The sequence below is a fragment of the Oncorhynchus kisutch genome, linkage group LG1, assembly GCF_002021735.2.
Source record: "Oncorhynchus kisutch isolate 150728-3 linkage group LG1, Okis_V2, whole genome shotgun sequence".
In the NCBI taxonomy this organism is placed as follows: domain Eukaryota; kingdom Metazoa; phylum Chordata; class Actinopteri; order Salmoniformes; family Salmonidae; genus Oncorhynchus; species Oncorhynchus kisutch.
The window spans coordinates 2,762,100-2,789,974 of record NC_034174.2 but is presented as its reverse complement, the minus strand read 5'-3'; the positions used below and the strand labels follow the sequence as shown (position 1 = coordinate 2,789,974).

Here is a 27,875-nt window from a genome sequence, read left to right as displayed (position 1 = left end):
AGGTAAGGCAGGGGAAGCACACAGAAGGAAACCCTACCTGAATTTGTCCAACGCACACTTTAGTTTTTTTGTTTTCCGTTGCAATTTTACTTGCCATGGGGCAAAACGTTTTGCAACAGTGTCAGACTAATGAATACTACCCCAGGTACCACAGGTACGGTATAGCCTACCTCTAGCATCGTCCCGTAGCATGTGACTCCGTCTCCAACGTACCCTTCTGGACAGACACAGGTGATGTTTTCTCCATCCACTGACTCACACTTAGCCTGAGGACGTCAAACCACAACAACACTTTACTACGCATAAAGGACTCTAGGAAACCTAGGTGGGCTGAACAAGGCAGGCTCATATACATTATCCTTTGGTGGGCTGAACAAGGCAGGCTCATATACATTATCCTTTGGTGGGCTGAACAAGGCAGGCTCATATACATTATCCTTAGGTGAGAGGTTTAGAGGTTTAAAACAGACAATCTGATAGGAGATGGAGGTTTAAAACAGACAATCTGATAGGAGATGGAGGTTTAAAACAGACAATCTGATAGGAGATGGAGGTTTAAAACAGACAATCTGAGAGGAGATGGAGGTTTAAAACAGACACAACAGCTTATGCAAAACGGCATTCCAGTCTATTCCAAAAAGACTATACGGCTCTGTCCCAAGTGTCACCTTATTACCACAGGGCTGTGGTCTAAAGTAATGTTCTATGTAGGGAATAGGGTTCCACAGGGCTGTGGTCTAAAGTAATGTTCTATGTAGGGAATAGGGTTCCACAGGGCTGTGGTCTAAAGTAATGTTCTATGTAGGGAATAGGGTTCCACAGGGCTGTGGTCTAAAGTAATGTTCTATGTAGGGAATAGGGTTCCACAGGGCTGTGGTCTAAAGTAATGTTCTATGTAGGGAATAGGGTTCCATAGGGCTGTGGTCTAAAGTAATGTTCTATGTAGGGAATAGGGTTCCATAGGGCTGTGGTCTAAAGTAATGTTCTATGTAGGGAATAGGGTTCCACAGGGCTGTGGTCTAAAGTAATGTTCTATGTAGGGAATAGGGTTCCATAGGGCTGTGGTCTAAAGTAATGTTATATGTAGGGAATAGGGTTCCACAGGGCTGTGGTCTAAAGTAATGTTCTATGTAGGGAATAGGGTTTCATAGGGCTGTGGTCTAAAGTAATGTTCTATGTAGGGAATAGGGTTCCATAGGGCTGTGGCCTAAAGTAATGTTCTATGTAGGGAATAGGGTTCCATAGGGCTGTGGTCTAAAGTAATGTTCTATGTAGGGAATAGAGTGCCATTTGGGGGACACACACAAATACAATACATTACTTTGTGTGGGGATAAAAGGTGACACGTAAATTAAAGATATGTACGAACCAGAGAATGGCATCCTCCGTTGTTTTTCTGACAAGGGTTGATGAGATCACAGACTGTCCCATCTCCCATGTAACCCCTCATACAGGTACACTCACTCTGAGAACACAAGAGACGGACAGACAGACATGTAAATCCCTCATACAGGTACACTCACTCTGAGAACACAAGAGACGGACGGACGGACGGACAGACGGACGGACGGACGGACAGACGGACAGACGGACAGACGGACAGACCCTCTTACAGGTACCCACACTCTGAGATCACAAGAGACAGACTTTGAGGTACTAGTAGTAGTTGAAGAGACAGACTTTGAGGTACTAGTAGTAGTTGAAGAGACAGACTTTGAGGTACTAGTAGTAGTTGAAGAGACAGACTTTGAGGTACTAGTAGTAGTTGAAGAGACAGACTTTGAGGTACTAGTAGTAGTTGAAGAGACAGACTTTGAGGTACTAGTAGTAGTTGAAGAGACAGACTTTGAGGTACTAGTAGTAGTTGAAGAGACAGACTTTGAGGTACTAGTAGTAGTTGAAGTAAATGTTATTATCCGTCAAAGGGATAAATATACACTGACTTCAATAAACATTAGGAACACCTTAATATTCAGTTGCATCCCCTTTTGCCCCCAGAACAGCCTCAATTAGTCAGGGCACGGAATCTACAAGGTGTCAAAAGCATTCCATGGGGTTGCTGGCCCATGTTGACTGAAATCACTGCAACCCTTAACAAAGAGCTGCAGTTAGTTTCAGAATGGGAGGCAAGAAATAAATTAGTCCTAAATATTTCAAAAACTAAAAGCATTGTATTTGGGATAAATCATTCACTAAACCTCAACTAAATCTCGTAATAAAAATTGTGGAAATTGAGCAAGTTGAGGTGACTAAACTGCTTGGATTAACCCTGGATTTTAAACTGTCATGGTCAAAACATATTGACACAACAGTAGCTAAGTTGGGGAGAAGACTGTCCATAATAAAGCGCTGCTCTTTCTTCTTAACAGCATGTCATGACTCTCCTGTGAGGATCCAGGTTACAGTGGGTCAGCTCTACAGCACCCTCTCTGTCCCGCAGAGGGAGGGATGGAGGTATGGTGCTGGACAGTTTTATGACGGTATTAAATACAGTGTAGGAACTGTCTCTCACTGACCATGCAGGATTGAGGGGAAAGAACCCTTTTGATACATGGAGATTCCTCCTGCCAAAACTACAACATTCAAGGTTGGACATTGAAACAATATTTCTAACGTAAATAATGTGGGAAATGGTCAGGAGGGACTTAAAGAACAATCATGTCAAATAAGTTGTTGTTTTGTGATATCATTAAGGACAGTATAACCAAATAATGGTAACTCTACAAATGTGTACATCCCGGTTATCAGATTTACATCTAAATGTTGTGGAACTTCTATGATTAAATATGAAACTATTTGTGAGAAGATGAAAAGTGAGTTTAGCCTTCTAAATTAGATAATTGTTTTTCAACTAAAGTTTTAGCCAGTCTGTAATCACGCCCATGTGAGCACAGACATTATGCCACAAAGATGGGGGCTTATAAAGGACTCCTAAAGAATTAACATATGGAAATATGCCAGGTTGCTGCCGATGTGGACAGCGGGCTTAGCTGTACCCAGAATAATCAACAATTTAGACTAGTATACGAACGGTCAGCCGGACGTCACAAATGGTTTAAAGCAAAAGACTTGTATCCATGCAGCATGAGCTGAATACTTTACCAAATGGTTTGAAGACTACAATACCAGAAAATGGTAAGACCCTCTGAACATTCAGTCTGCAGCTGTTGTTGCACCTTTAGCTTAGGAAACTCGACCGAAGACAAGAGACAAAGAACAATTTCCTCTCACCACTATAGATATCTCTATGTTATCTATTCTAAACAAACAGAATGAAGAATAAGGCCTGCTGAACACTGCGTGGTAGACCTCTGGAAGATATGTTCTAACAGACACTCTGAGACCAAGAAGTTACGACTACAAAGGACATGGTGACCTCTGGAAGATCTGTTCTAACAGACACTCTGAGACCAAGAAGTTACGACTACAAAGGACATGGTAACCTCTGGAAGATCTGTCTAACAGACACTCTGAGACCAAGAAGTTACGACTACAAAGGACATGGTGACCTCTGGAAGATCTCTTCTAAAAGACACTCTGAGACCAAGAAGTTACGACTACAAAGCACATGGTGACCTCTGGAAGATATGTTCTAACAGACACTCTGAGACCAAGAAGTTACGACTACAAAGGACATGGTGACCTCTGGAAGATCTCTTCTAAAAGACACTCTGAGACCAAGAAGTTACGACTACAAAGCACATGGTGACCTCTGGAAGATCTGTCTAACAGACACTCTGAGACCAAGAAGTTACGACTACAAAGCACATGGTGACCTCTGGAAGATTTGTTCTAACAGAACCTCTGAGACCAAGAAGTTACGACTACAAAGCACATGGTGACCTCTGGAAGACCTGCTCTAACAGACACACTGAGACCAAGAAGTTACGACTACAAACGACATGGTGACCTCTGGAAGATCTATCTAACAGACACTCTGAGACGACTACAAAGCACATGGTGACCTCTGGTGGACAAGCAGAGACTTTCTGTCGACTGACTCCCCAGAAAATGGACCGGGCGATTTCAACAGAGAGCGATGACAAAGACATACAAGCATAAATATGTACTTGGCACTTCTAAATGTGAATGAGCGGTTGTCAGGTTGCTAAATATTCATATTTACGATGAGCGTATTATTCAACTGTATGTACGATAGTTGAATTCCTTTGTCTCTCCTTCTCCCTCTCATTCTTTCCCCACCCCCTTTTCATTATGTAACCAGCCGTCATATCAGGTTAGTCCACTAGGGACTTTTCATTGTGTAACCAGCCGTCATATCGGGTTAGTCCACTAGGGACTTTTCATTGTTTAACAAGCCGTCATACAGTGCATTGCTAAATAAATCACCCCCTTGGCATTTTTCCTATTTTCTTACATTACAACCTGTAATTTAAATATATTTTTATTTTTATTTCATGTAATGGACATACGCAAAATTGTCAAAATTGTTGAAGTGAAATGAAACAAATTACATGATAAAAAAATATAAAAAAATTGAAAACTTGAGCGTATATGTATCCACCCCCTTTGCTATGAAGCCCCTGAATAAGACCCGGTACAACCAATTACCTTCAGAAGTCACATAATTAGTTAAATAAAGTCTACCTGTGTGCAATCTAAGTGTCACATGATCTGATCCTGAAATACATCCACAGGCACATCTCCAATTGACTCAAATTATGTAAATTAGCCTATCAGAAGCTTCTAAAGTCATGACATAATTTTCTTGAATTTTCCAAGCTGTTTAAAGGCACAGTCAACTTAGTGTATGTAAACTTCAGACCCACTGGAATTGTGATACAATGAATTATAAGGGAAATAATCTGTCTGTAAACAATTGTTGGAAACATTACTTGTGTCATGCACAAAGTAGATGTCCTAACCGACAAAACAATAGTTTGTTGACAAGCAATTTGTGGAGTGGTTGAAAAACAAGTTGTAATGACTCCAACCTAAGTGTATGTAAACTTCCCATTTCAACTGTATTTGATGCTGGCGATGGTATTACCCGTTAGACCAGCCTCAGGCGCTAGCAGAAATCTGTTTAGCAGCCAAACCATACATACCTGTCCTGGTCCTAGAGACCTGCAGTCTGCATCCTTATGGCAGCCACCTCTGGTCTCCAGGAGACAGTTGTCCACCTCAGTACAGATCAGGCCGTCTCCTGTCCAGCCCTCGTTACAAACACACGACACGTTAGCTGGCCCTGAGTTCTCGCACTGGGCCTGAGGAGAGAGATGGACATACAACACACTACATGTTAGCTGGCCCTGAGTACACACACTGAACCTCAGAGGAGAGGATATGGTAACACACTGAACCTCAGAGGAGAAGGGCATGATAACACACTGGACCTGAGAGGAGAGGATATGGTAACACACTGAACCTCAGAGGAGAAGGGCATGATAACACACTGGACCTCAGAGGAGAGGGTATGGTAACACACTGGACCTCAGAGAGGATATGGTAACACACTGGACCTCAGAGGAGAGGATATGGTAACACACTGAACCTCAGAGGAGAAGGGCATGGTAACACACTGGACCTCAGAGGAGAGGGCATGGTAACACACTGGACCTCAGAGAGGATATGGTAACACACTGGACCTCAGAGGAGAGGATATGGTAACACACTGGACCTCAGAGGAGAGGGTTATTATAATACACTGGACCTCAGAGGAGAGGATATGGTAACACACTGGACCTCAGAGGAGAGGATATGGTAACACATTGGACCTCAGAGGAGAGGGTATGGTAACACACTGGACCTCAGAGGAGAGGATATGGTAACACACTGAACCTCAGAGGAGAGGATATGGTAACACACTGGACCTCAGAGGAGAGGATATGGTAACACACTGGACCTCAGAGGAGAGGATATGGTAACACACTGGACCTCAGAGGAGAGGATATGGTAACACACTGGACCTCAGAGGAGAGGATATGGTAACACACTGGACCTCAGAGGAGAAGGGCATGATAACACACTGGACCTCAGAGGAGAGGGTATGGTAACACACTGGACCTCAGAGAGGATATGGTAACACACTGGACCTCAGAGGAGAGGATATGGTAACACACTGGACCTCAGAGGAGAGGATATGGTAACACACTGGACCTCAGAGGAGAGGATATGGTAACACACTGGACCTCAGAGGAGAGGATATGGTAACACACTGGACCTCAGAGGAGAGGATATGGTAACACATGACCTCAGAGGAGAGGGTATGGTAACACACTGGACCTCAGAGGAGAGGATATGGTAACACACTGGACCTCAGAGGAGAGGATATGGTAACACACTGGACCTCAGAGGAGAGGGTATGGTAACACACTGAACCTCAGAGGAGAGGATATGGTAACACACTGGACCTCAGAGGAGAGGATATGGTAACACACTGGACCTCAGAGGAGAGGATATGGTAACACACTGGACCTCAGAGGAGAGGGTATGGTAACACACTGGACCTCAGAGGAGAGGATATGGTAACACACTGGACCTCAGAGGAGAGGATATGGTAACACACTGGACCTCAGAGGGGAGGATATGCTAACACACTGAACCTCAGAGGAGAGGATATGGTAACACACTGGACCTCAGAGGAGAGGATATGGTAACACACTGGACCTCAGAGGAGAGGATATGGTAACACACTGAACCTCAGAGGAGAGGATATGGTAACACACTGGACCTCAGAGGAGAGGATATGGTAACACACTGAACCTCAGAGGAGAGGGTATGGTAACACACTGGACCTCAGAGGAGAGGATATGGTAACACACTGGACCTCAGAGGAGAGGATATGCTAACACACTGAACCTCAGAGGAGAGGGTATGGTAACACACTGGACCTCAGAGGAGAGGATATGGTAACACACTGAACCTCAGAGGAGAGGATATGGTAACACACTGGACCTCAGAGGAGAGGATATGGTAACACACAGGACCTCAGAGGAGAGGGTTATTATAATACACCAATACGGTTAACGTCCGTTATTAACTATTCCCAAAACCCGATTGAGAGATTCCTGTAATCAGGAAGGACTAAACAGGAAATCCACATGGGCCTTAGTAAAAAGTTGTGCACTAAATAGGGAACAGGGTGCCATTTTGGCGTCTTGAGTCTTACGTTAACATCACAGCCTCCTCTGTCAGCCTTCAGGCAGGGGTTGACCAGGATGCAGGAGTGTCCATCTCCTTCATACCCCGACATACACTCACACCTGTCACACACAGGGACACACACATATGTTAATGATATAGATATAGATAATAATAACATATACAATAGTATAGATTATAATATGATAATATAGATTATAAAATAGATTATAATCTAGATAATACTATAGAGAATAACATAGATTATAATATACACTGCTCAAAAAAATAAAGGGAACACTTAAACAACACAATGTAACTCCAAGTCAATCACACTTCTGTGAAATCAAACTGTCCACTTAGGAAGCAACACTGATTGACAATAGATTTCACATGCTGTTGTGCAAATGGAATAGACAACAGGTGGAAATTATAGGCAATTAGCAAGACACCCCCAATAAAGGAGTGGTTCTGCAGGTGGTGACCACAGACCACTTCTCAGTTCCTATGCTTCCTGGCTGATGTTTTGGTCACTTTTGAATGCTGGCGGTGCTTTCACTCTAGTGGTAGCATGAGACGGAGTCTACAACCCTCACAAGTTGCTCAGGTAGTGCAGCTCATCCAGGATGGCACATCAATGGGAGCTGTGGCAAGAAGGTTTGCAGTGTCTGTCAGTGTAGTGTCCAGAGCATGGAGGCGCTACCAGGAGACTGGCCAGTACATCAGGAGACGTGGAGGAGGCCATAGGAGGGCAACAACCCAGCAGCAGGACCGCTACCTCCGCCTTTGTGCAAGGAGGAGCAGGAGGAGCATTGCCAGAGCCCTGCAAATTGATCTCCAGCAGGCCACAAATGTGCATGTGTCTGCTCAAACGGTCAGAAACAGACTCCATGAGGGTGGTATGAGGGCCCGGCGTCCACAGGTGGGGGTTGTGCTTACAGCCCAACACCGTGCAGGACGTTTGGTATTTGCCAGAGAACACCAAGATATGCAAATTCGCCACTGGCGCCCTGTGCTCTTCACAGATGAAAGCAGGTTCACACTGAGCACATGTGACAGAAGTGACAGAGTCTGGAGACGCAGTGGAGAACGTTCTGCTGCCTGCAACATCCTCCAGCATGACCGGTTTGGCGGTGGTTCAGTCATGGTGTGGGGTGGCATTTCTTTGGGGGGCCGCACAGCCCTCCATGTGCTCGCCAGAGGTAGCCTGACTACCATTAGGTACCGAGATGAGATCCTCAGACTTCTTGTGAGACCATATACTAGTGCGGTTGGCCCTGGGTTCCTCCTAATGCTAGACCTCATATAGCTGGAGTGTGTCAGCAGTTCCTGCAAGAGGAGTGCATTGATGCTATGGACTGGCCCGCCCGTTCCCCAGACCTGAATCCAATTGAGCACATCTGGGACATCATGTCTCGCTCCATCCACCACAGACTGTCCAGGAGTTGGCGGATGCTTTAGTCCAGGTCTGGGAGGAGATCCCTCAGGAGACCATCCGCCACCTCATCAGGAGCATGCCCAGGCGTTGTAGGGAGGTCATACAGGCACGTGGAGGCCACACACACTACTGAGCCTCATTTTGACTTGTTTTAAGGACATTACATCAAAGTTGGATCCGCCTGTAGTGTGGTTTTACACTTTAATTTTGAGTGTGACTCCAAATCCAGACCTCCATGGGTTGATAAATTTGATTCCCATTGATAATTTTTGTGTGATTTTGTTGTCAGCACATTCAACTATGTAAAGAAACAAGTATTTAATAAGAATATTTCATTCATTCAGATCTAGGATGTGTTATTTTAGTGATCCCTTAAATTTTTTGAGCAGTGTATATTATAATATAGATGATAACAATATAGACAATAGTATAGATTATAATAATAAGAAAACATTTAATAAAAAAACACGAAGTAGATATAAATTGAAGAAACACACATCTGTTACGCACGCACGCACACACACACACACACACACACACACACACACACACACACACACACACACACACACACACACACACACACACACACACACACACACACACACACACACTGACTGAGGCCTTTTGGAGCACTGACTGAGGCCTTTTAGAGCACTGACTGAGTCCTTTTAGAGCACTGACTGAGGCCTTTTAGAGCACTGACTGAGGCCCTTTAGAGCACTGACTGAGGCCCTTTAGAGCACTGACTGAGGCCCTTTAGAGCACTGACTGAGGCCTTTTAGAGCACTGACTGAGGCCCTTTAGAGCACTGACTGAGACCCTTTAGAGCACTGACTGAGGCCCTTTAGAGCACTGACTGAGGCCCTTTAGAGCACTGACTGAGGCCCTTTAGAGCACTGACTGAGGCCCTTTAGAGCACTGACTGAGGCCCTTTAGAGCACTGACTGAGGCCCTTTAGAGCACTGACTGAGGCCCTTTAGAGCACTGACTGAGGCCTTTTGGAGCACTGACTGAGGCCTTTTGGAGAACTGACTGAGGCCCTTTGGAGCACTGACTGAGACCCTTTAGAGCACTGACTGAGACCCTTTAGAGCACTGACTGAGGCCTTTTGGAGCACTGACTGAGGCCTTTTGGAGCACTGACTGAGTCCCTTTAGAGCACTGACTGAGGCCCTTTGCCTAGCAATAAGTATGCTAAGTAAGTAATACTTACGTGGTGTGGCTGCCGGTGAAGCTGCAGAAGGCGTGGACATGGCAGTGTTCAGATAGACCATCAGAGTTACAGGCCTTAGCCTCCTTATCACAGTAGTCTCCAGAGTAACCCTCCAGACAGGAGCCCCCTCTACATGCACCCTTACTGCCTGGGCGGTTATCACACACACCATGGAGACAGAGGCAATCTGGAGATGACGAGGGGGGGGGGGACAAAGAGAGGAAAGAGGGGAGACAGAGAGAGGGGGGAGGGGGGAAAAGAGGAGAGAGGGTGGGACAAAGAGAGGAAAGAGGGGAGACAGAGAGAGGGGGGAGAAAGAGGAGAGAGGGAGGGAGGGACAAAGAGAGGAAAGAGGGGAGACAGAGAGAGGGGGAGGGGGGAGGAAGAGGAGAGAGGGAGGGAGCGACAGAGAGAGGAAAGAGGGGAGACAGAGAGAGGGGGGGGGAGAAACATGATAAGGGTTCTTAAGTCAGATTTGACCATGATTTTCCTTGAGTTTTTAATCAAGGAGAGAAATGTGAAATGACCCTTTCTATGGTGCACCACACCTGGGCAGCTCCATATGGGGATTAGATACAACAGGACTGAATAAATGATATTTTACTGTGTCCCAAGTGGCATCCTATTCCCTATATAGTGCACAACTTTTTTTTGGGGGGGGGGGCGTGGTCAACAGTAGTACGCACTATAGGGAATAGGGCACTATAAAGTGTAACTCATACCCACCCTGGTCACACTTCTCTCCGTGTTTGTTGGGGTCGGAACAGATGTGACAGGCGATCCCCTTGAAGCGCTCCTCGCAGCGACACGACCCGTTACCATGGATACCATCAAAACACTACACACACATAGAAAGGTCACAGGTCAAAGACATGGAGACAGGACGTGATGATGGTTAAAATGGTACGCGTTTCAAGTTTCAAAGTCTATTCACCATGTGCACAGGATACGACAGGTGTAAAACAGTACAGTGAAATTATTTTCTTGAGCGTTTTCCCTCAATGCAGTAGTGATAATAATATAGACAGTAATATAGATAGTAATATGGATAGTAATATACAGTGCCTTGCGAAAGTATTCGGCCCCCTTGAACTTTGCGACCTTTTGCCACATTTCAGGCTTCAAACATAAAGATATAAAACTGTATTTTTTTGTGAAGAATCAACAACAAGTGGGACACAATCATGAAGTGGAACGACATTTATTGGATATTTCAAACTTTCTTAACAAATCAAAAACGGAAAAATTGAGCGTGCAAAATTATTTTGCCCCCTTAAGTTAATACTTTGTAGCGCCACCTTTTGCTGCGATTACAGCTGTAAGTCGCTTGGGGTATGTCTCTATCAGTTTTGCACATCGAGAGACTGAATTTTTTTCCCATTTCTCCTTGCAAAACAGCTCGAGCTCAGTGAGGTTAGATGGAGAACATTTGTGAACAGCAGTTTTCAGTTCTTTCCACAGATTCTCGATTGGATTCAGGTCTGGACTTTGACTTGTCCATTCTAACACCTGGATATGTTTATTTTTGAACCATTCCATTGTAGATTTTGCTTTATGTTTTGGATCATTGTCTTGTTGGAAGACAAATCTCCGTCCCAGTCTCAGGTCTTTTGCAGACTCCATCAGGTTTTCTTCCAGAATGGTCCTGTATTTGGCTCCATCCATCGTCCCATCAATTTTAACCATCTTCCCTTTCCCTGCTGAAGAAAAGCAGGCCCAAACCATGATGCTGCCACCACCATGTTTGACAGTGGGGATGGTGTGGTCAGGGTGATGAGCTGTGTTGCTTTTACGCCAAACATAACGTTTTGCATTGTTGCCAAAAAGTTCAATTTTGGTTTCATCTGACCAGAGCACCTTCTTCCACATGTTTGGTGTGTCTCCCAGGTGGCTTGAGGCAAACTTTAAACAACACTTTTTATGGATATCTTTAAGAAATGGCTTTCTTCTTGCCACTCTTCCATAAAGGCCAGATTTGTGCAATATACGACTGATTGTTGTCCTATGGACAGAGTCTCCCACCACAGCTGTAGATCTCTGCAGTTCATCCAGAGTGATCATGGGCCTCTTGGCTGCATCTCTGATCAGTCTTCTCCTTGTATGAGCTGAAAGTTTAGAGGGACGGCCAGGTCTTGGTAGATTTGCAGTGGTCTGATACTCCTTCCATTTCAATATTATCGCTTGCACAGTGCTCCTTGGGATGTTTAAAGCTTGGGAAATCTTTTTGTATCCAAATCCGGCTTTAAACTTCTTCACAACAGTATCTCGGACCTGCCTGGTGTGTTCCTTGTTCTTCATGATGCTCTCTGCGCTTTTAATGGACCTCTGAGACTATCACAGTGCAGGTGCATTTATACAGAGACTTGATTACACACAGGTGGATTGTATTTATCATCATTAGTCATTTAGGTCAACATTGGATCATTCAGAGATCCTCACTGAACTTCTGGAGAGAGTTTGCTGCACTGAAAGTAAAGGGGCTGAATAATCAGTTTTTGATTTGTTAAAAAAGTTTGAAATATCCAATAAATGTCGTTCCACTTCATGATTGTGTCCCACTTGTTGTTGATTCTTCACAAAAAAAATACAGTTTTATATCTTTATGTTTGAAGCCTGAAATGTGGCAAAAGGTTGCAAAGTTCAAGGGGGCCGAATACTTTCGCAAGGCACTGTATGTAAAAATATAGATATTAATAATATCGATAATAATATAGATAATAATAATAATAATACTATAGATTATAATAAAACTGGTGCCTCTGCCTAGGACAGGGCCTCCTGTATTTCTCTCCAGCCTGGTGAGTCCTATGCCATGGCACGAAGCATCCAGTGAAGCCTCCAGTGATGATCCATGGCATGAAGCCTCCAGTGAGGAGTCATGGAATGAAGGCCTCCAGTCTGGAGCCTCCAGCAACGACGGTGCCCAGTCCGGGGCCCACAACGACGGTGCCCAGTCCGGGGCCTCCAGCAACGACGGTGCCCAGTCCAGAGCCTCCAGCAACGACGGTGCCCAGTCCGGGGCCCACAACGACGGTGCCCAGTCCGGGGCCTCCAGCAACGACGGTGCCCAGTCCAGGGCCCACAACGACGGTGCCCAGTCCGGGGCCCACAACGACGGTGCCCAGTCCGAGGCCCACAACGACGGTGCCCAGTCCGGGGCCTCCAGCAACGACGGTGCCCAGTCCGGGGCCCACAACAATGGTACCCAGTCCGGAGCCTCCAGCAACTATGGTGCCCAGTCCGGGGCCGGCAACGAGGGTGCCCAGTCCGGGGCCCGCAACGGTCCAGGGCCCGCAACGAGGGTGCCCAGTCCGGGGCCCGCAACGAGGGTGCCCAGTCCGGGGCCCGCAACGACGGTGCCCAGTCCGGGGCCCGCAACGAGGGTGCCCAGTCCGGGGTCCGCAACGAGGGTGCCCAGTCCGGGGCCCGCAACGAGGGTGCCCAGTCCGGGGCCCGCAACGAGGGTGCCCAGTCCGGGGCCCGCAACGAGGGTCCGCAGTTCGGGGCTCGCCACGAGGGTCCCTAGTCCGGATGTCCTTTTGGTGATTGACCATTCTTGATACACATGGGAAACTGTTGAGCTTGAAAAACCCAGCATCGTTGCTGTTCTTGACACAAACCGGTGCACCTGGCACCTACTACCTTAACCCGCTGAAACACATGTACACGATCCATGTCTCAATTCTCTCAAGGCTTAAAAATCATTCTTTAACTGGTCTGCTCCACTTCATCTACACTGATTGAAGTGGTTTTAACAAGTGACATCAATAAGGGACCATAGCTTTCACCTGGATTCACCTGGTCAGTCTATGTCATGGAGGAAGCAGATGTTCATAATATTTTGTACACTCACTGTATACAGCAGTCACAGTAACACATGGAAACTCTCAGGAGGTAGAAGGGTTAGCATTTGACCATCAGGTATTCCACGATTGGAGAATAATCGGTGGAGACTTCCACTATAGACTGATATTACAGACTATAGACAGACTATAGACTGAGACTATAGACAGACTATAGACAGACTATAGACTGAGCCTATAGACAGACTATAGACAGACTATAGACTGAGATTCTAGACAGACTATAGACTGAGACTATAGACAGACTATAGACTGAGACTATAGACAGACCATAGACTGAGACTATAGACTGAGACTATAGACAGACTATAGACTGAGACTCTAGACAGACTATAGACTGAGACTACAGACTGAGACTATAGACAGACTACAGACTGAGACTATAGACAGACTACAGACTGTGACTACAGACTGAGACTATAGACAGACTACAGACTGCGACTACAGACTGAGACTATTGACTGAGATTACAGACTGGGACTATAGACAGACTACAGTCTGAGACTATAGACGGAGACTATAGACAGACTACAGACAGAGACTATAGACAGACTACAGACAGAGACTATAGACTGAGATTACAGACTGAGACTATAGACAGACTACAGTCTGAGACTACAGACTGAGACTATAGACTGAGACTACAGACTGAGACTACAGACAGATTATAGACTGAGACTATAGACAGACTACAGACTGAGACTATAGACAGACTACAGACTGAGACTCTAAACAGGGGGTTTCTTGTCCGAAAGCAATGTTTCAGCAAAAAAACGGAGAACATTGCAGTTACGAGAGTCTCGTTGATAGCATATCCGCAATCTGAGGTCTTCCGTCTTATTTTTCAAGTGACTAGGAAATGGGATGGACGAAAGTGGTGGCTGGTTTTCCCTTCACCTTAGTCTCACTTAGCTCTCCTGCCTCTTTTCCACTGGCATTTCCTCTTGAGCAGCTCGAAGATTGGGTCGGAGGTACACAAAGAGCCCATGAGTCGAAGTCAGATGAGTCGAAGTTGAAGCCAGAATTGCGGTTAGTAACTGCCGACCTGATGTTCAAAAGTTTTTGTAGATCATAAGAAAATATTGCTGACACATTTAAGATAAACGGCAAAAGAATTTAACAAAATAGCAAAGTAGGGTCGGCGTTCGCAAGACAGCAACCAAACAGTATGGCTCTTTCTTTCCATCTTGTGTGTGTGTGCGCATGCGTGAGTGCGTGCTCGTCAGAATGCTGAAAGAACGACTTGCTAGGCAGATAGAGTCTTTACTTACAGTGCCTTTGCCATAACAGGGTGTCTGGAAACCTCCTGTACACGTTTTACACTCAGGTCCATAGAACCCACTGCAACACTCTGCTCTCTGAAACTCAACAGAAACAAATCACTCACTGAGACTGCAGGGTTGCACCCTATTCCCTGTGTAGTGCACTACTTTTGACCATGGCCCATAGGGACCGATAGGGCTCTGTAGGGCTCCACAGGACTCCATAGGGCCCCACAGGGCTCCACAGGACTCCATAAGGCTCCGTAGGGCTCCATAGGGTTCCATAGGACTCCATAGGGCTCCACAGGACTCCATAAGGCTCCATAGGGCTCCATAGGGCTCCGTAGGGTTCCATAGGGCTCCATAGGGCTCCACAGGGCTCCACAGGACTCCATAAGGCTCCGTAGGGCTCCATAGGGCTCCATAGGGCTCCATAGGGCTCCATAAGGCTCCGTAGGGTTCCATAGGGCTCCATAGGGCCCCATAGGGCTCCATAGAGCTCCATAGGGCTCCATAGGGCTCCATAGGGCTCCGTAGGGTTCCATAGGGCTCCATAGGGCCCCATAGGGCTCCATAGGGCTCCATAGGGCCCCATAGGGCTCCATAGGGCTCCGTAGGGCTCCGTAGGGCTCCATAGGGCCCCATAGGGCTCCATAGGGCTCTATAGGGCCCCATAGGGCTCCATAGTGCTCCGTAGGGTTCCATAGGGCTCCATAGGGCCCCATAGGGCTCCATAGGGCTCCATAGGGCTCCGTAGGGTTCCATAGGGCTCCATAGGGCCCCATAGGGCTCCATAGGGCTCCATAGGGCTCCGTAGGGCTCCACAAAGCTCTGGTCAGAAGTAGTGAACTATTTAAAGAATAGGGTGTAATTTGATCCGCAAGTCTGTTGTCATCCTAACCGAAACTATGTGTTAACATCATGTTCGTATTTAATCTCTTTCTTTACTTTATTCTTCAGAAAGAAGATATTGCTATAAACATATCAGACATATCATTCTCTCTCTCTACATGATGAATGAAAAAGATACAGGAAATGAACCAAGAGCTGAACCAGGAAATGAACCAAGAGCTGGGCCAGGAAATGAACCAAGAGCTGAGCCAGGAAAAGAACCAAGTGCTGAGCCAGGAAAAGAACCAAGAGCTGAGCCAGGAAATGAACCAAGAGCTGAGCCAGGAAAAGAACCAAGAGCTGAGCCAGGAAAAGAACCAAGAGCTTAACAAGGAAAATGAACCAGGAGGACTTACCTCAATAGTAGTGTTGCAGTATTTAGCACAACCTTTATTGAGCGTGGGGTTGAATGGATATGCCTGATAGTCACAATCCTTCATGTGACTTTGCTGTGGTACAGAAACAACAATAAGTACCCTATATCTTATTAGCAACAGAAGAGGGTCGTTACCTAACAGGGTCGTTACCTAACAGGGTCGTTACCTAACAGGGTCGTTACCTAACAGGGTCGTTACCTAACAGGGTCGTTACCTAACAGGGTCGTTACCTAACAGGGTCGTTACCTAACAGGGTCGTTACCTAACAGGGTCGTTACCTAACAGGGTCGTTACCTAACAGGGTCGTTACCTAACAGGGTCGTTACCAACAGAACCAATATAAATAGGTGTATCCTGTGCAGGCATATGACAAATAAACATTTCATTAGATTAGAGTGTAGACAAATCATTACAAATATGTGTCATTGTTTATGTAGCTGGTATTTAAAAAAATAGTAAGAACTACTTTGTATGATAATACAGGCCATGAGCTGAATAGAGATCCAGACATAGAGCCACACTCAAAAAGATGTAGCGGAAGCTTAGGATCTTTTCACTGCATCAGGGATAGCAGGCACAGGTCTTTAACAGCCAGCCACCTTTATGAGCTGAATAGAGATCCAGACATAGAGCCACACTCAAAAAGATGTAGCGGAAGCTTAGGATCTTTTCACTGCATCAGGGATAGCAGGCACAGGTCTTTAACAGCCAGCCACCTTCATGAGATGAATAGAGATCCAGGCATAGAGCCACACTCAAAAAGATGTAGCGGAAGCTTAGGATCTTTTCACTGCATCAGGGATAGCAGGCACAGGTCTTTAACAGCCAGCCACCTTCATGAGCTGAATAGAGATCCAGACATAGAGCCACACTCAAAAAGATGTAGCGGAAGCTTAGGATCTTTTCACTGCATCAGGGATAGCAGGCACAGGTCTTTAACAGCCAGCCACCTTCATGAGCTGAATAGAGATCCAGGCATAGAGCCACACTCAAAAAGATGTAGCACAAGCTTAGGATCTTTTCACTGCATCAGGGATAGCAGGCACAGGTCTTTAACAGCCAGCCACCTTCATGAGATGAATAGAGATCCAGGCATAGAGCCACACTCAAAAAGATGTAGCGGAAGCTTAGGATCTTTTCACTGCATCAGGGATAGCAGGCACAGGTCTTTAACAGCCAGCCACCTTCATGAGATGAATAGAAAACATTGCTGTGATTATTTTACCAGTTCTATGCTTCCCTCGGGGCAATGTGACTCATAGAGATAGCTGCACCTCACACACGGGCCCTGGAAAACGGACACACAAACAACATCACAATGCCACAGTCATTTTTCAATTAGAATAGACTAGAATAGAACAGAACAGAATGTTTCCACCTACCATGATGATTTTGTTCTCTGTGACATCACATCTCTTAGGCAGGATGGGGACGATCGAAGGCGGGACTAGAACCCCGTCAATCATATGGATCACTCCATTGGATGCCATAATATTAGTAATCTGAAGAGGTTTCCCGCCCAGCAGCACCAGGCCCTGTCAGACACAATGGAGATGTCCTTAAAAGGGAACTTCAGAATTGTATAATTTATGATAGATGGTTTTTAATCCTGAAAGTGATCCAACGTCTCTTACATTATGTTATAAAATAGTGACCCTCCCCTTTAACAAATCACAATTAAATTACAATTCAAGTAAACAGTAAAGATCATGATCAACCTATTCTTTAGTTATCCCTTTTAGATTCAACACAATTTGATAGAAAAGTCCCTGGTGTCTCCCAAATGGCACCCTGTTCCTAATATAGTGCACTAATGTTGACCAGGGCCCTATAGGGAATAGGGTGTAGTACTACTGTTGACCAGGTCCCTATAGGGAATAGGGTGTAGTACTACTGTTGACCAGGGCCCTATAAGGAATAGGGTGTAGTACTACTGTTGACCAGGGCCCTATAGGGAATAGGGTGTAGTGCTACTGTTGACCAGGGCCCTATAGGGTATAGTGCTACTGTTGACCAGGGCCCTATAGGGAATAGGGTGTAGTACTACTGTTGACCAGGGCCCTATAGGGAAAAGGGTGTAGTACTACTGTTGACCAGGGCCCTACAGGGAATAGGGTGTAGTACTACTGTTGACCAGGGCCCTATAGGGAATAGGGTGAGGTGCTACTGTTGACCAGGGCCCTATAGGGAATAGGGTGTAGTACTACTGTTGACCAGGGCCCTATAGGAAATAGGATGTAGTACTACTGTTGACCAGGGCCCTATAGGGAATAGGGTGTAGTACTACTGTTGACCAGGGCCCTATAGGGAATAGGTTGTCACTTGGGAAGCATCCCGTCTTGAAATAGCAGAACTTACATCGTTGGTGAGGTTGACTAGTAGGATCTGATTGGCCATAGTCTGAATCAGACCCATGCTTGCCAGCTGGTCCACGGTCAACTACAGAGATAGAATCAATAATTAATAGCTGTGCTCCATAGGCAAGGAGCATAACAGGAAGTAATAGCTGTGCTCTATAGGCAAGGAGCATAACAGGAAGTAATAGCTGTGCTCCATAGGCAAGGAGCATAACAGGAAGTAATAGCTGTGCTCCATAGGCAAGAAGCATAACAGGAAGTAATAGCTGTGCTCCATAGGCAAGGAGCATAACAGGAAGTAATAGCTGTGCTCTATAGGCAAGGAGCATAACAGGAAGTAATAGCTGTGCTCCATAGGCAAGGAGTATAACAGGAAGTAATAGCTGTGCTCCATAGGCAAGAAGCATAACAGGAAGTAATAGCTGTGCTCCATAGGCAAGGAGCATAAAGGGAAGTAATAGCTGTGGTCCATAGGCAAGGAGCGTAACAGGAAGTAATAGCTGTGTTCGACTCAGTAACTCCTAATCAAATGTATTTAGGTGCAGGGGTCCAATGCTAGTTTAACTGGAAACTGGAATCCATCACTCTCTGTGGTAGTGTTAATGTTTTAACGTTGTTTAACAGTAGCAGAGATTATTTAAGAATTTACACGTTTTGGCAACAAGCATTTAGAGTTTTAAACGTGTCTGTTTGAGTGGAGCACATTTTAAAAGGTGCATTCAGCAAGATGTCCTCATCAACAACGTGACAAGTTTTGTACAATTTTGTAAATTGGTTTTCCATGCTGGAGACCGTGGTTCAGATCCCACCTGTAACATGTAAAGTGGTTTTCCATGCTGGAGACCAGGGGTTCAGATCCCACCTGTAACATGTAAAGTGGTTTTCCATGCTGGAGGCCGGGGGTTCAGATCCCACCTGTAACATGTAAAGTGGTTTTCCATGCTGGAGACCGGGGGTTCAGATCCCACCTGTAACATGTAAAGTGGTTTTCCATGCTGGAGACCAGGGTTCAGATCCCACCTGTAATATGTAAAGTGGTTTTCCATGCTGGAGACCGGGGTTCAGATCCCACCTGTAACATGTAAAGTGGTTTTCCATGCTGGAGACCGGGGTTCAGATCCCACCTGTAACATGTAAAGTGGGTGGGGTTATATCCTTCCTGTTTGGCCCTGTCCGGGGGTGTCCTCGGATGGGGCCACAGTGTCTCCTGACCCCTCCTGTCTCAGCCTCCAGTATTTATGCTGCAGTAGTTTATGTGTCGGGGGGCTGGGGTCAGTTTGTTATATCTGGAGTACTTCTCCTGTCCTATTCGGTGTCCTGTGTGAATCTACGTGTGCGTTCTCTAATTCTCTCCTTCTCTCTTTCTTTCTCTCTCTTGGAGGACCTGAGCCCTAGGACCATGCCCCAGGACTACCTGACATGATGACTCCTTGCTGTCCCCAGTCCACCTGGCCATGCTGCTGTTCCAGTTTCAACTGACCTGAGCCCTAGGACCATGCCCCAGGACTACCTGACATGATGACTCCTTGCTGTCCCCAGTCCACCTGGCCATGCTGCTGCTCCAGTTTCAACTTCCACCTGACTGTGCTGCTGCTCCAGTTTCAACTGTTCTGCCTTATTATTATTCGACCATGCTGGTCATTTATGAACATTTGAACATCTTGGCCATGTTCTGTTATAATCTCCACCCGGCACAGCCAGAAGAGGACTGGCCACCCCACATAGCCTGGTTCCTCTCTAGGTTTCTTCCTAGGTATTGGCCTTTCTAGGGAGTTTTTCCTAGCCACCGTGCTTCTACACCTGCATTGCTTGCTGTTTGGGGTTTTAGGCTGGGTTTCTGTACAGCACTTTGAGATATCAGCTGATGTACGAAGGGCTATATAAATAAATTTGATTTGATTTGATGTAAAGTGGTTTTCCATGCTGGAGCGGGGTTCAGATCCCACCTGTAACATGAGCTCTTGTAACATGTGGTAAAAGTGCTTACCGCAGCCTGGGAGTAGATATGTTGTTTCAGTAGCTCTTGAAGCTTGTTCTGGGCCTTCAGAGGGGGAGAACAGAGTTCTACATTGAACAGTTTCACACTGGGAATACTGTAGGGTCACTGGGAATACTGCATGGTCACTGGGAATACTGTAGGGTCACTGGGAATACTGTAGGGTCACTGGGAATACTGTAGGGTCACTGGGAATACTGCATGGTCACTGGGAATACTGCATGGGCACTGGGAATACTGTAGGGTCACTGGGAATACTGTAGGGTCACTGGGAATACTGTAGGGTCACTGGGAATACTGTAGGGTCACTGGGAATACTGCATGGTCACTGGGAATACTGTAGGGTCACTGGGAATACTGTAGGGTCACTGGGAATACTGTAGGGTCACTGGGAATACTGTAGGGTCACTGGAAATACTGCATGGTCACTGGGAATACTGTAGGGTCACTGGGAATACTGTAGGGTCACTGGGAATACAGCATGGTCACTGGGAAAACTGTAGGGTCACTGGAAATACTCTAGGGTCACTTGGGAATACTGCATGGTCACTGGGAATACTGTAGGGTCACTGGGAATACTGCATGGTCACTGGGAATACTGCATGGTCACTGGGAATACTATAGGGTCACTGGGAATACTGTAGGGTCACTGGGAATACTGCATGGTCACTGGGAATACTGCATGATCACTGGGAATACTGTATGGTCACTGGGAATACTGTAGGGTCACTGGGATATCACTAGTATTCACATCACATTCACATCATTACTGTGGATTAAAATTCTGCGTCCCAAATGACACCATATTACCTTTATATTGTTTTACCTTTGAAAATAGTATATATAGTATAATATAGCATCGACAGTAGTAGTAAATGACAGCCTATATATCAATATATACAGAGCATTCGGAAAGTATTCAGACCCTTCACTTTAACCACATTTTGTTACGATACAGCCTTATTCTAAAATGGATAAAATTGTGTTTTTCCCCTCAATCTACACATAATACACCATAATGACAAAGCAAAAACAAGTTTAGACATTTTTGCTAATTTATAAAATAAAATAAACTGAAAACTTTGTTAAAGCGCATTTGGCAGCGATTACGGCCTTGAGATGTCTCGAGCCTCAAGCTCTGTCAGGTTGGATGGGGTGTTTTTAAGTCTCTCCAACGATGTTTGAGCTCTGGCTGGGCCATTCAAGGACATTCAGAGACCTGTCCCGAAGCCACTGCTGCGTTGTATTGGCTGTGTGATTAGGGTTGTTGTCCTGTTGGAATGTTAACCTTCGCCCCAGGCTGAGGTCCTGAGCGCTCTGGAGCAGGATTTCATGAAGGATCTCTCTGTACTTTGCTCCACGACATCCTTCTCTCGATCCTGACTAGTTTCTCAGTCCCTAAGGCTGAAAAACATCCCCACATCATGATGCTGCCACCACCATGCTTCATGGCCATGCTTCATGGTCAGGTTTCCTCCAGATGTGACACTTGGCATTCATGCCAAAAAGGTCAATCTTGGTTTCATCAGACCAGAGAATTTTGTTTCTCATGGTCTGAGAGTCATTTAGGTGCCTTTTGGCAAACTCCAAGTGTGCTGTCATGTGCCTTTTACTGAGGAGTGACTTCAGTCTGGCCACTCTACCATAAAGGCCTGATTGGTGGAGATGGTTGTCCTTCTGGAAGGTTCTCCCATCTCCACAGAGGAACACTGGAGCTCTGTCAGAGTGAACATTGAGTTCTTGGTCACCTCCCTCCCTCCCTCAAGTCTCCGTATAAATGCACCTGCACTGTGATAGTCTCAGAGGTCCGTTAAAAGCGCAGAGAGCATCATGAAGAACAAGGAACACACCAGGCAGGTCCGAGATACTGTTGTGAAGAAGTTTAAAGCCGGATTTGGATACAAAAGATTTCCCAAGCTTTAAACATCCCAAGGAGCACTGTGCAAGCGATAATATTGAAATGGAAGGAGTATCAGACCACTGCAAATCTACCAAGACCTGGCCGTCCCTCTAAACTTTCAGCTCATACAAGGAGAAGACTGATCAGAGATGCAGCCAAGAGGCCCATGATCACTCTGGATGAACTGCAGAGATCTACAGCTGAGGTGGGAGACTCTGTCCATAGGACAACAATCAGTCGTATATTGCACAAATCTGGCATTTATGGAAGAGTGGCAAGAAGAAAGCCATTTCTTAAAGATATCCATAAAAAGTGTTGTTTAAAGTTTGCCACAAGCCACCTGGGAGACACACCAAACATGTGGAAGAAGGTGCTCTGGTCAGATGAAACCAAAATTGAACTTTTTGGCAACAATGCAAAACGTTATGTTTGGCGTAAAAGCAACACAGCTCATCACCCTGACCACACCATCCCCACTGTCAAACATGGTGGTGGCAGCATCATGGTTTGGGCCTGCTTTTCTTCAGCAGGGACAGGGAAGATGGTTAAAATTGATGGGACGATGGATGGAGCCAAATACAGGACCATTCTGGAAGAAAACCTGATGGAGTCTGCAAAAGACCTGAGACTGGGATGGAGATTTGTCTTCCAACAAGACAATGATCCAAAACATAAAGCAAAATCTACAATGGAATGGTTCAAAAATAAACATATCCAGGTGTTAGAATGGCCAAGTCAAAGTCCAGACCTGAATCCTATTGAGAATCTGTGGAAAGAACTGAAAACTGCTGTTCACAAATGCTCTCCATCCAACCTCACTGAGCTCGAGCTGTTTTGCAAGGAGGAATGGGAAAAAATGTCAGTCTCTCGATGTGCAAAACTGATAGAGACATACCCCAAGCGAAAGGTGGCGCTACAAAGTATTAACTTCAGGGGGCTGAATAATTTTGCACAGCCAATTCTTCAGTTTTTGATTTGTTAAAAAAGTTTGAAATATCCAATAAATGTCGTTCCACTTCATGATTGTGTCCCACTTGTTGTTGATTCTTCACAAAAAATACAGTTTTATATCTTTATGTTTGAAGCCTGAAATGTGGCAAAAGGTCGCAAAGTTCAAGGGAGCCGAATACTTTCACAAGGCACCGTATATGATTACATTTTATCTGATGTTGGTTGTGTGAAGTATCTGCATTTGTGCACTTGAGCATCATCATGAGATTAAACAACTGCTTGCTACATCTACTTGCCTGTTTGTGTGTGTGACAAGAACTGAGTAACATGGTATGACCTGCATGTTGTAAAACGGTAGATAACAGCCCAGCAGATGCTTTGTCCTTGTGTTTGTATGTAACAATATTGAGCACATGGTGTGACTTGCTGTATCTTACAAAGTTGTGATAGGGAGGGGTGGTCATCACGAGGTTTAACTGAGATGGAAAAATACTGAACAACACAATAGCAGGAACTGAGCAACTGTTATAACTAGGCTGCGATACCAGAACAGTAAGGATCTATACATCGACGGAGGGAGAACTCCAAGAAGCGCCAAGAGGCGGGGACCCGCCTGAGCGCCTGCAATAGGCTGAGCAAGTTTAAACCACGCCCAGCCTCTACTGTGATAGGCCAACAGACGGGTTGGAACAATGTCTATCACAGTATAAGAACACTGTTTACATACATCTTGTCAGTTCTCTGTTCTGCCCTGCGTGGTATTACAGTGAGCCCGTATATATGAAAGTTGCATTTGCCATTTATTACTTAGCTAATAAAAAATACATAGTATACAATCGGTGACTCATTGTTATATTTATCCTGATACCAGATTCGAATTTACGCAATTCTAAGAATTTCCAAATCATGTCCAATTATTTGAATTTACCACAGGTGGATTCCAATCAAGTTGTAGAAACATCTCAAGGATGATCAATGGAAACAGGATTCACCTGAGATCAATTTCTCATAGCAAAGGGTGTTAATACTTATGTAAATAATGTATTATTTGCAAAAAAATTATAAAAATAAGTTTTCACTTTGTCATTATGGGGTATGGTGATGTCATTATGGGGTATTGTGATGTCATTATGGGGTATTGTGATGTCATTGTGGGGTATTGTGATGTCATTATGGGGTATGGTGATGTCATTATGGGGTATTGTGATGTCATTATGGGGTATTGTGTGTAGATTGATGAGGGAAACGAATAAGGCTGTAACGTAACAAAATGTTGGAAAAGGGAAGGGGTCTGAACAATTTCCGAATGCACTGTACAGCAGTACACGGTAGTACTCACGTGGTACAGCATGCATGTATATAGTATAGTATTAGTACTCACATGGAACAGCATATATATCAGCCTGCCGTCTCTGAACTTGTCCACAGCATCGTTGGTCGGGACGAACACAGTGAGAGGACCAGGACCTCTCAGAGGCAGAGTAGTCCCACAGTTCTGAAAGACAGACAGACAGACAGATATTGATCAAAGCATGCATTATCATTAGTGCTCTCTACAATGTAAATATTTGTCGTTCTGCCCCTGAGCAAGGCAGTTGTCGATTAAGGCAGTCTTCCTCTCTGATTCAGAGAGTTAAATGCGGTTAAATGCAAAAGACACATTTTAGTTGAATGAATTCTATCTATCTATCTATCTATCTATCTATCTATCTATCTATCTATCTATCTATCTATCTATCTATCTATCTATCTATCTATCTATCTATCTATCTATCTATCTATCTATCTATCTATCTATCTATCTATCTATCTATCTATCTATCTATCTATCTATCTATCTATCTATCTATCTATCTATCTATCTATCTATCTATCTATCTATCTATCTATCTATCTATCTATCTATCTATCTATCTATCTATCTATCCATCCATCCATCCATCATCCATCCATCCATCTCTATATCTATCCATCTATCCATCTATCTATCCATCTATCTATCTATCTATCTATCTATCTATCTATCTATCTATCTATCTATCTATCTATCTATCTATCTATCTATCTATCTATCTATCTATCTATCTATCTATCTATCTATCTATCTATCTATCTATCTATCTATCTATCTATCTATCTATCTATCTATCTATCTATCTATCTATCTATCTATCTATCTATCTATCTATCTATCTATCTATCTATCTATCTATCTATCTATCTATCTATCTATCTATCTATCTATCTATCTATCTATCTATCTATCTATCTATCTATCTATCTATCTATCTATCTATCTATCTATCTATCTATCTATCTATCTATCTATCTATCTATCTATCTATCTATCTATCTATCTATCTATCTATCTATCTATCTATCTATCTATCTATCTATCTATCTATCTAACTAACTAACTAACTAACTAACTACCTCATCCCCATACTGGTATTTATTTATCTATCTCGCTCCTTTGCACCCCAGTATCTCTACTTGCACATTCATCTTCTGCCGATCTACCATTCCAGTGTTTAATTGCTATTTTGTAATTACTTCACCACCATGGCCTATTTATTTCCTTAACTTACCTAATTTGCATTCACTGTATATAGATGTTTTGTTTTCTTTTGTTCTACTGTATTATTGACTGTATGTTTTGTTTATTCCATGTGTAACTCTGTGTTGTTGTATGTGTCGAATTGCTACGCTTTATCTAACCTAGTAGCAGAATGCTTTAAGCATTTAAGAACGGTCCAATAAGTAGGTAAAGTACATCAGAAGGAATACCACCATGGCCTGTATTCATAGTAGGATGATCTAGGATCAGTTTAGCGTTTCAGATCATAATAAGTCAGATTTCATGGACATGGAGGGACCTGATCATAGATCAGCACTCCTACTCTGAGACTCTTAGTGAATATGAACACTGAAACAAAACATTTAGTGAAAAACCATTAGAGGCCACTCACGTCCACCAGCGAGAGGAAGCGGTTGTATTTCTCATCCTTTGTCAGGATCTCCCCGATGGTCTTATCAGCAAACTTCAAGTGAGAGAACGATCAGTCATTATCATGGATAGAGTTTGATAGAGGGCACATCTTTGTAGCTTTGCCATAATGGCTCCTGTGTCAAAATAGGCAGCGCATCTGAGGGATATCTCCATTTTAAAGTAGTTAATTTCTTCTTCTTCTACTACTTCTGTGAGTTTATTGACAGTCTGTTAACCAACTGTAAGGTTGCATACTACCACCTGGAGTTATGGAATGTTTTCTCATGAGCATAATTCATGGACTGATCCCTCCTGTTGACCTTGATAGAATTACATGATCCTTCCTTAACCCATACCGTAGGAAGTCCCAGCCAATTGGCTACTTCAAAATGGTGAAAGTCCTCAATTGTACTGTTTTGTGAAAATTGGGCCCTCTATGCAATTCTATGGTGTCATCCAATCACAAGTGGTAGCTTAGTATAATGCCATGGTAGTGTTTCTTCATCCTGGTTCTGGGGACCCAAAGGAGTGCACATTTTGTTTTTTTGTCCTAACACTGATTACACTAATAAAAGTCTTAATGATGAGTTGATTATTTGAATCAGGTGTTAAGTGCTGTGGGCAAAAACTAAAATGTGCCCCCCAGGACCAGGATTTAAAAACACTATGCGAAGGAAAACCAGCAGTAGAGCAGACCTCTGGTCTGAGATGTACTACTCATTCTAATAACATGGTAACACCTGCTCGTCCTTTGGGCTGTCAGGGAGGATGTTCCTCGGTATGATTGGCTGGTCGATGATATGGATAACCCCATTGGCTGCTGGGATGTCCTGCTGGATGACTGAGTAGAGAGTCTCAGGAGACTTCACCAACATGAATTGCTGTCAAACAACACAAAACACATTGGGTGTGGGACTAAACACATTGGGGGTGGGGACCACCACATTGGGGGGTTCAACCACCACATTGGGGGTGGGACCAAACCCATTGGGGGTGGGACCACCACATGTAATCTGTGTCAAACACCAAACCCATTGGGGGTGGGACCACCACATGTAATCTGTGTCAAACAACACCAAACACATTGGGGGTGGGACCACCACATGTAATCTGTGTCAAACAACACCAAACACATTGGGGGTGGGACCACCACATGTAATCTGTGTCAAACAACACCAAACACATTGGGGGTGGGACCAAACACATTGGGGGTGGGACCACCACATTGGGGGTGGGACCAAACACATTGGGTTTGGGACCAAACCCATTGGGGGTGGGACAAAACACATTGGGGGTGGGACCAAACACATTGGGGGTGGGACCAAACACATTGGGGGTGGGACCAAACACACGTAAACTGCGTTCTAAATGGAACCCTATTTCCATATAGTCCTATTCCCTAGAGCCCTATGAGCCCTGGTCAAAAGTAGTGAACTATAAAGGGAATAGGATGCAATTTGAGATGCAACCCTATAGAAGGAGGACATTTTAAAGATTAGAAACAAGATCATTTAGGGTTGCAAAATTCCTGT

The 27,875-nt window shown here is 44.7% G+C and overlaps 1 protein-coding gene across 3 annotated transcripts in view; it reads right to left on the bottom strand.

Moving 5' to 3' along the window:
- The window catches only part of stab1 (stabilin 1), a 177,534-nt gene that overhangs the window by 115,543 nt on the left and 34,116 nt on the right, over positions 1 to 27,875 (bottom strand). For all 3 annotated transcript variants that reach the window (XM_031837524.1, XM_031836604.1, XM_031837078.1), the window contains exons 12-26: positions 27,084 to 27,224; positions 26,324 to 26,395; positions 24,736 to 24,849; positions 20,495 to 20,548; positions 18,509 to 18,589; positions 17,533 to 17,685; positions 17,376 to 17,438; positions 16,130 to 16,222; positions 14,892 to 14,978; positions 10,484 to 10,595; positions 9,758 to 9,944; positions 7,133 to 7,226; positions 5,070 to 5,228; positions 1,370 to 1,465; positions 171 to 266 (exon numbers count right to left, since the gene is read on the bottom strand). In XM_031837524.1, coding sequence (XP_031693384.1) covers positions 171 to 266; positions 1,370 to 1,465; positions 5,070 to 5,228; positions 7,133 to 7,226; positions 9,758 to 9,944; positions 10,484 to 10,595; positions 14,892 to 14,978; positions 16,130 to 16,222; positions 17,376 to 17,438; positions 17,533 to 17,685; positions 18,509 to 18,589; positions 20,495 to 20,548; positions 24,736 to 24,849; positions 26,324 to 26,395; positions 27,084 to 27,224 — 1,602 coding nt within the window. The remainder of the gene's footprint in view (positions 1 to 170; positions 267 to 1,369; positions 1,466 to 5,069; positions 5,229 to 7,132; positions 7,227 to 9,757; positions 9,945 to 10,483; positions 10,596 to 14,891; positions 14,979 to 16,129; positions 16,223 to 17,375; positions 17,439 to 17,532; positions 17,686 to 18,508; positions 18,590 to 20,494; positions 20,549 to 24,735; positions 24,850 to 26,323; positions 26,396 to 27,083; positions 27,225 to 27,875) is intronic.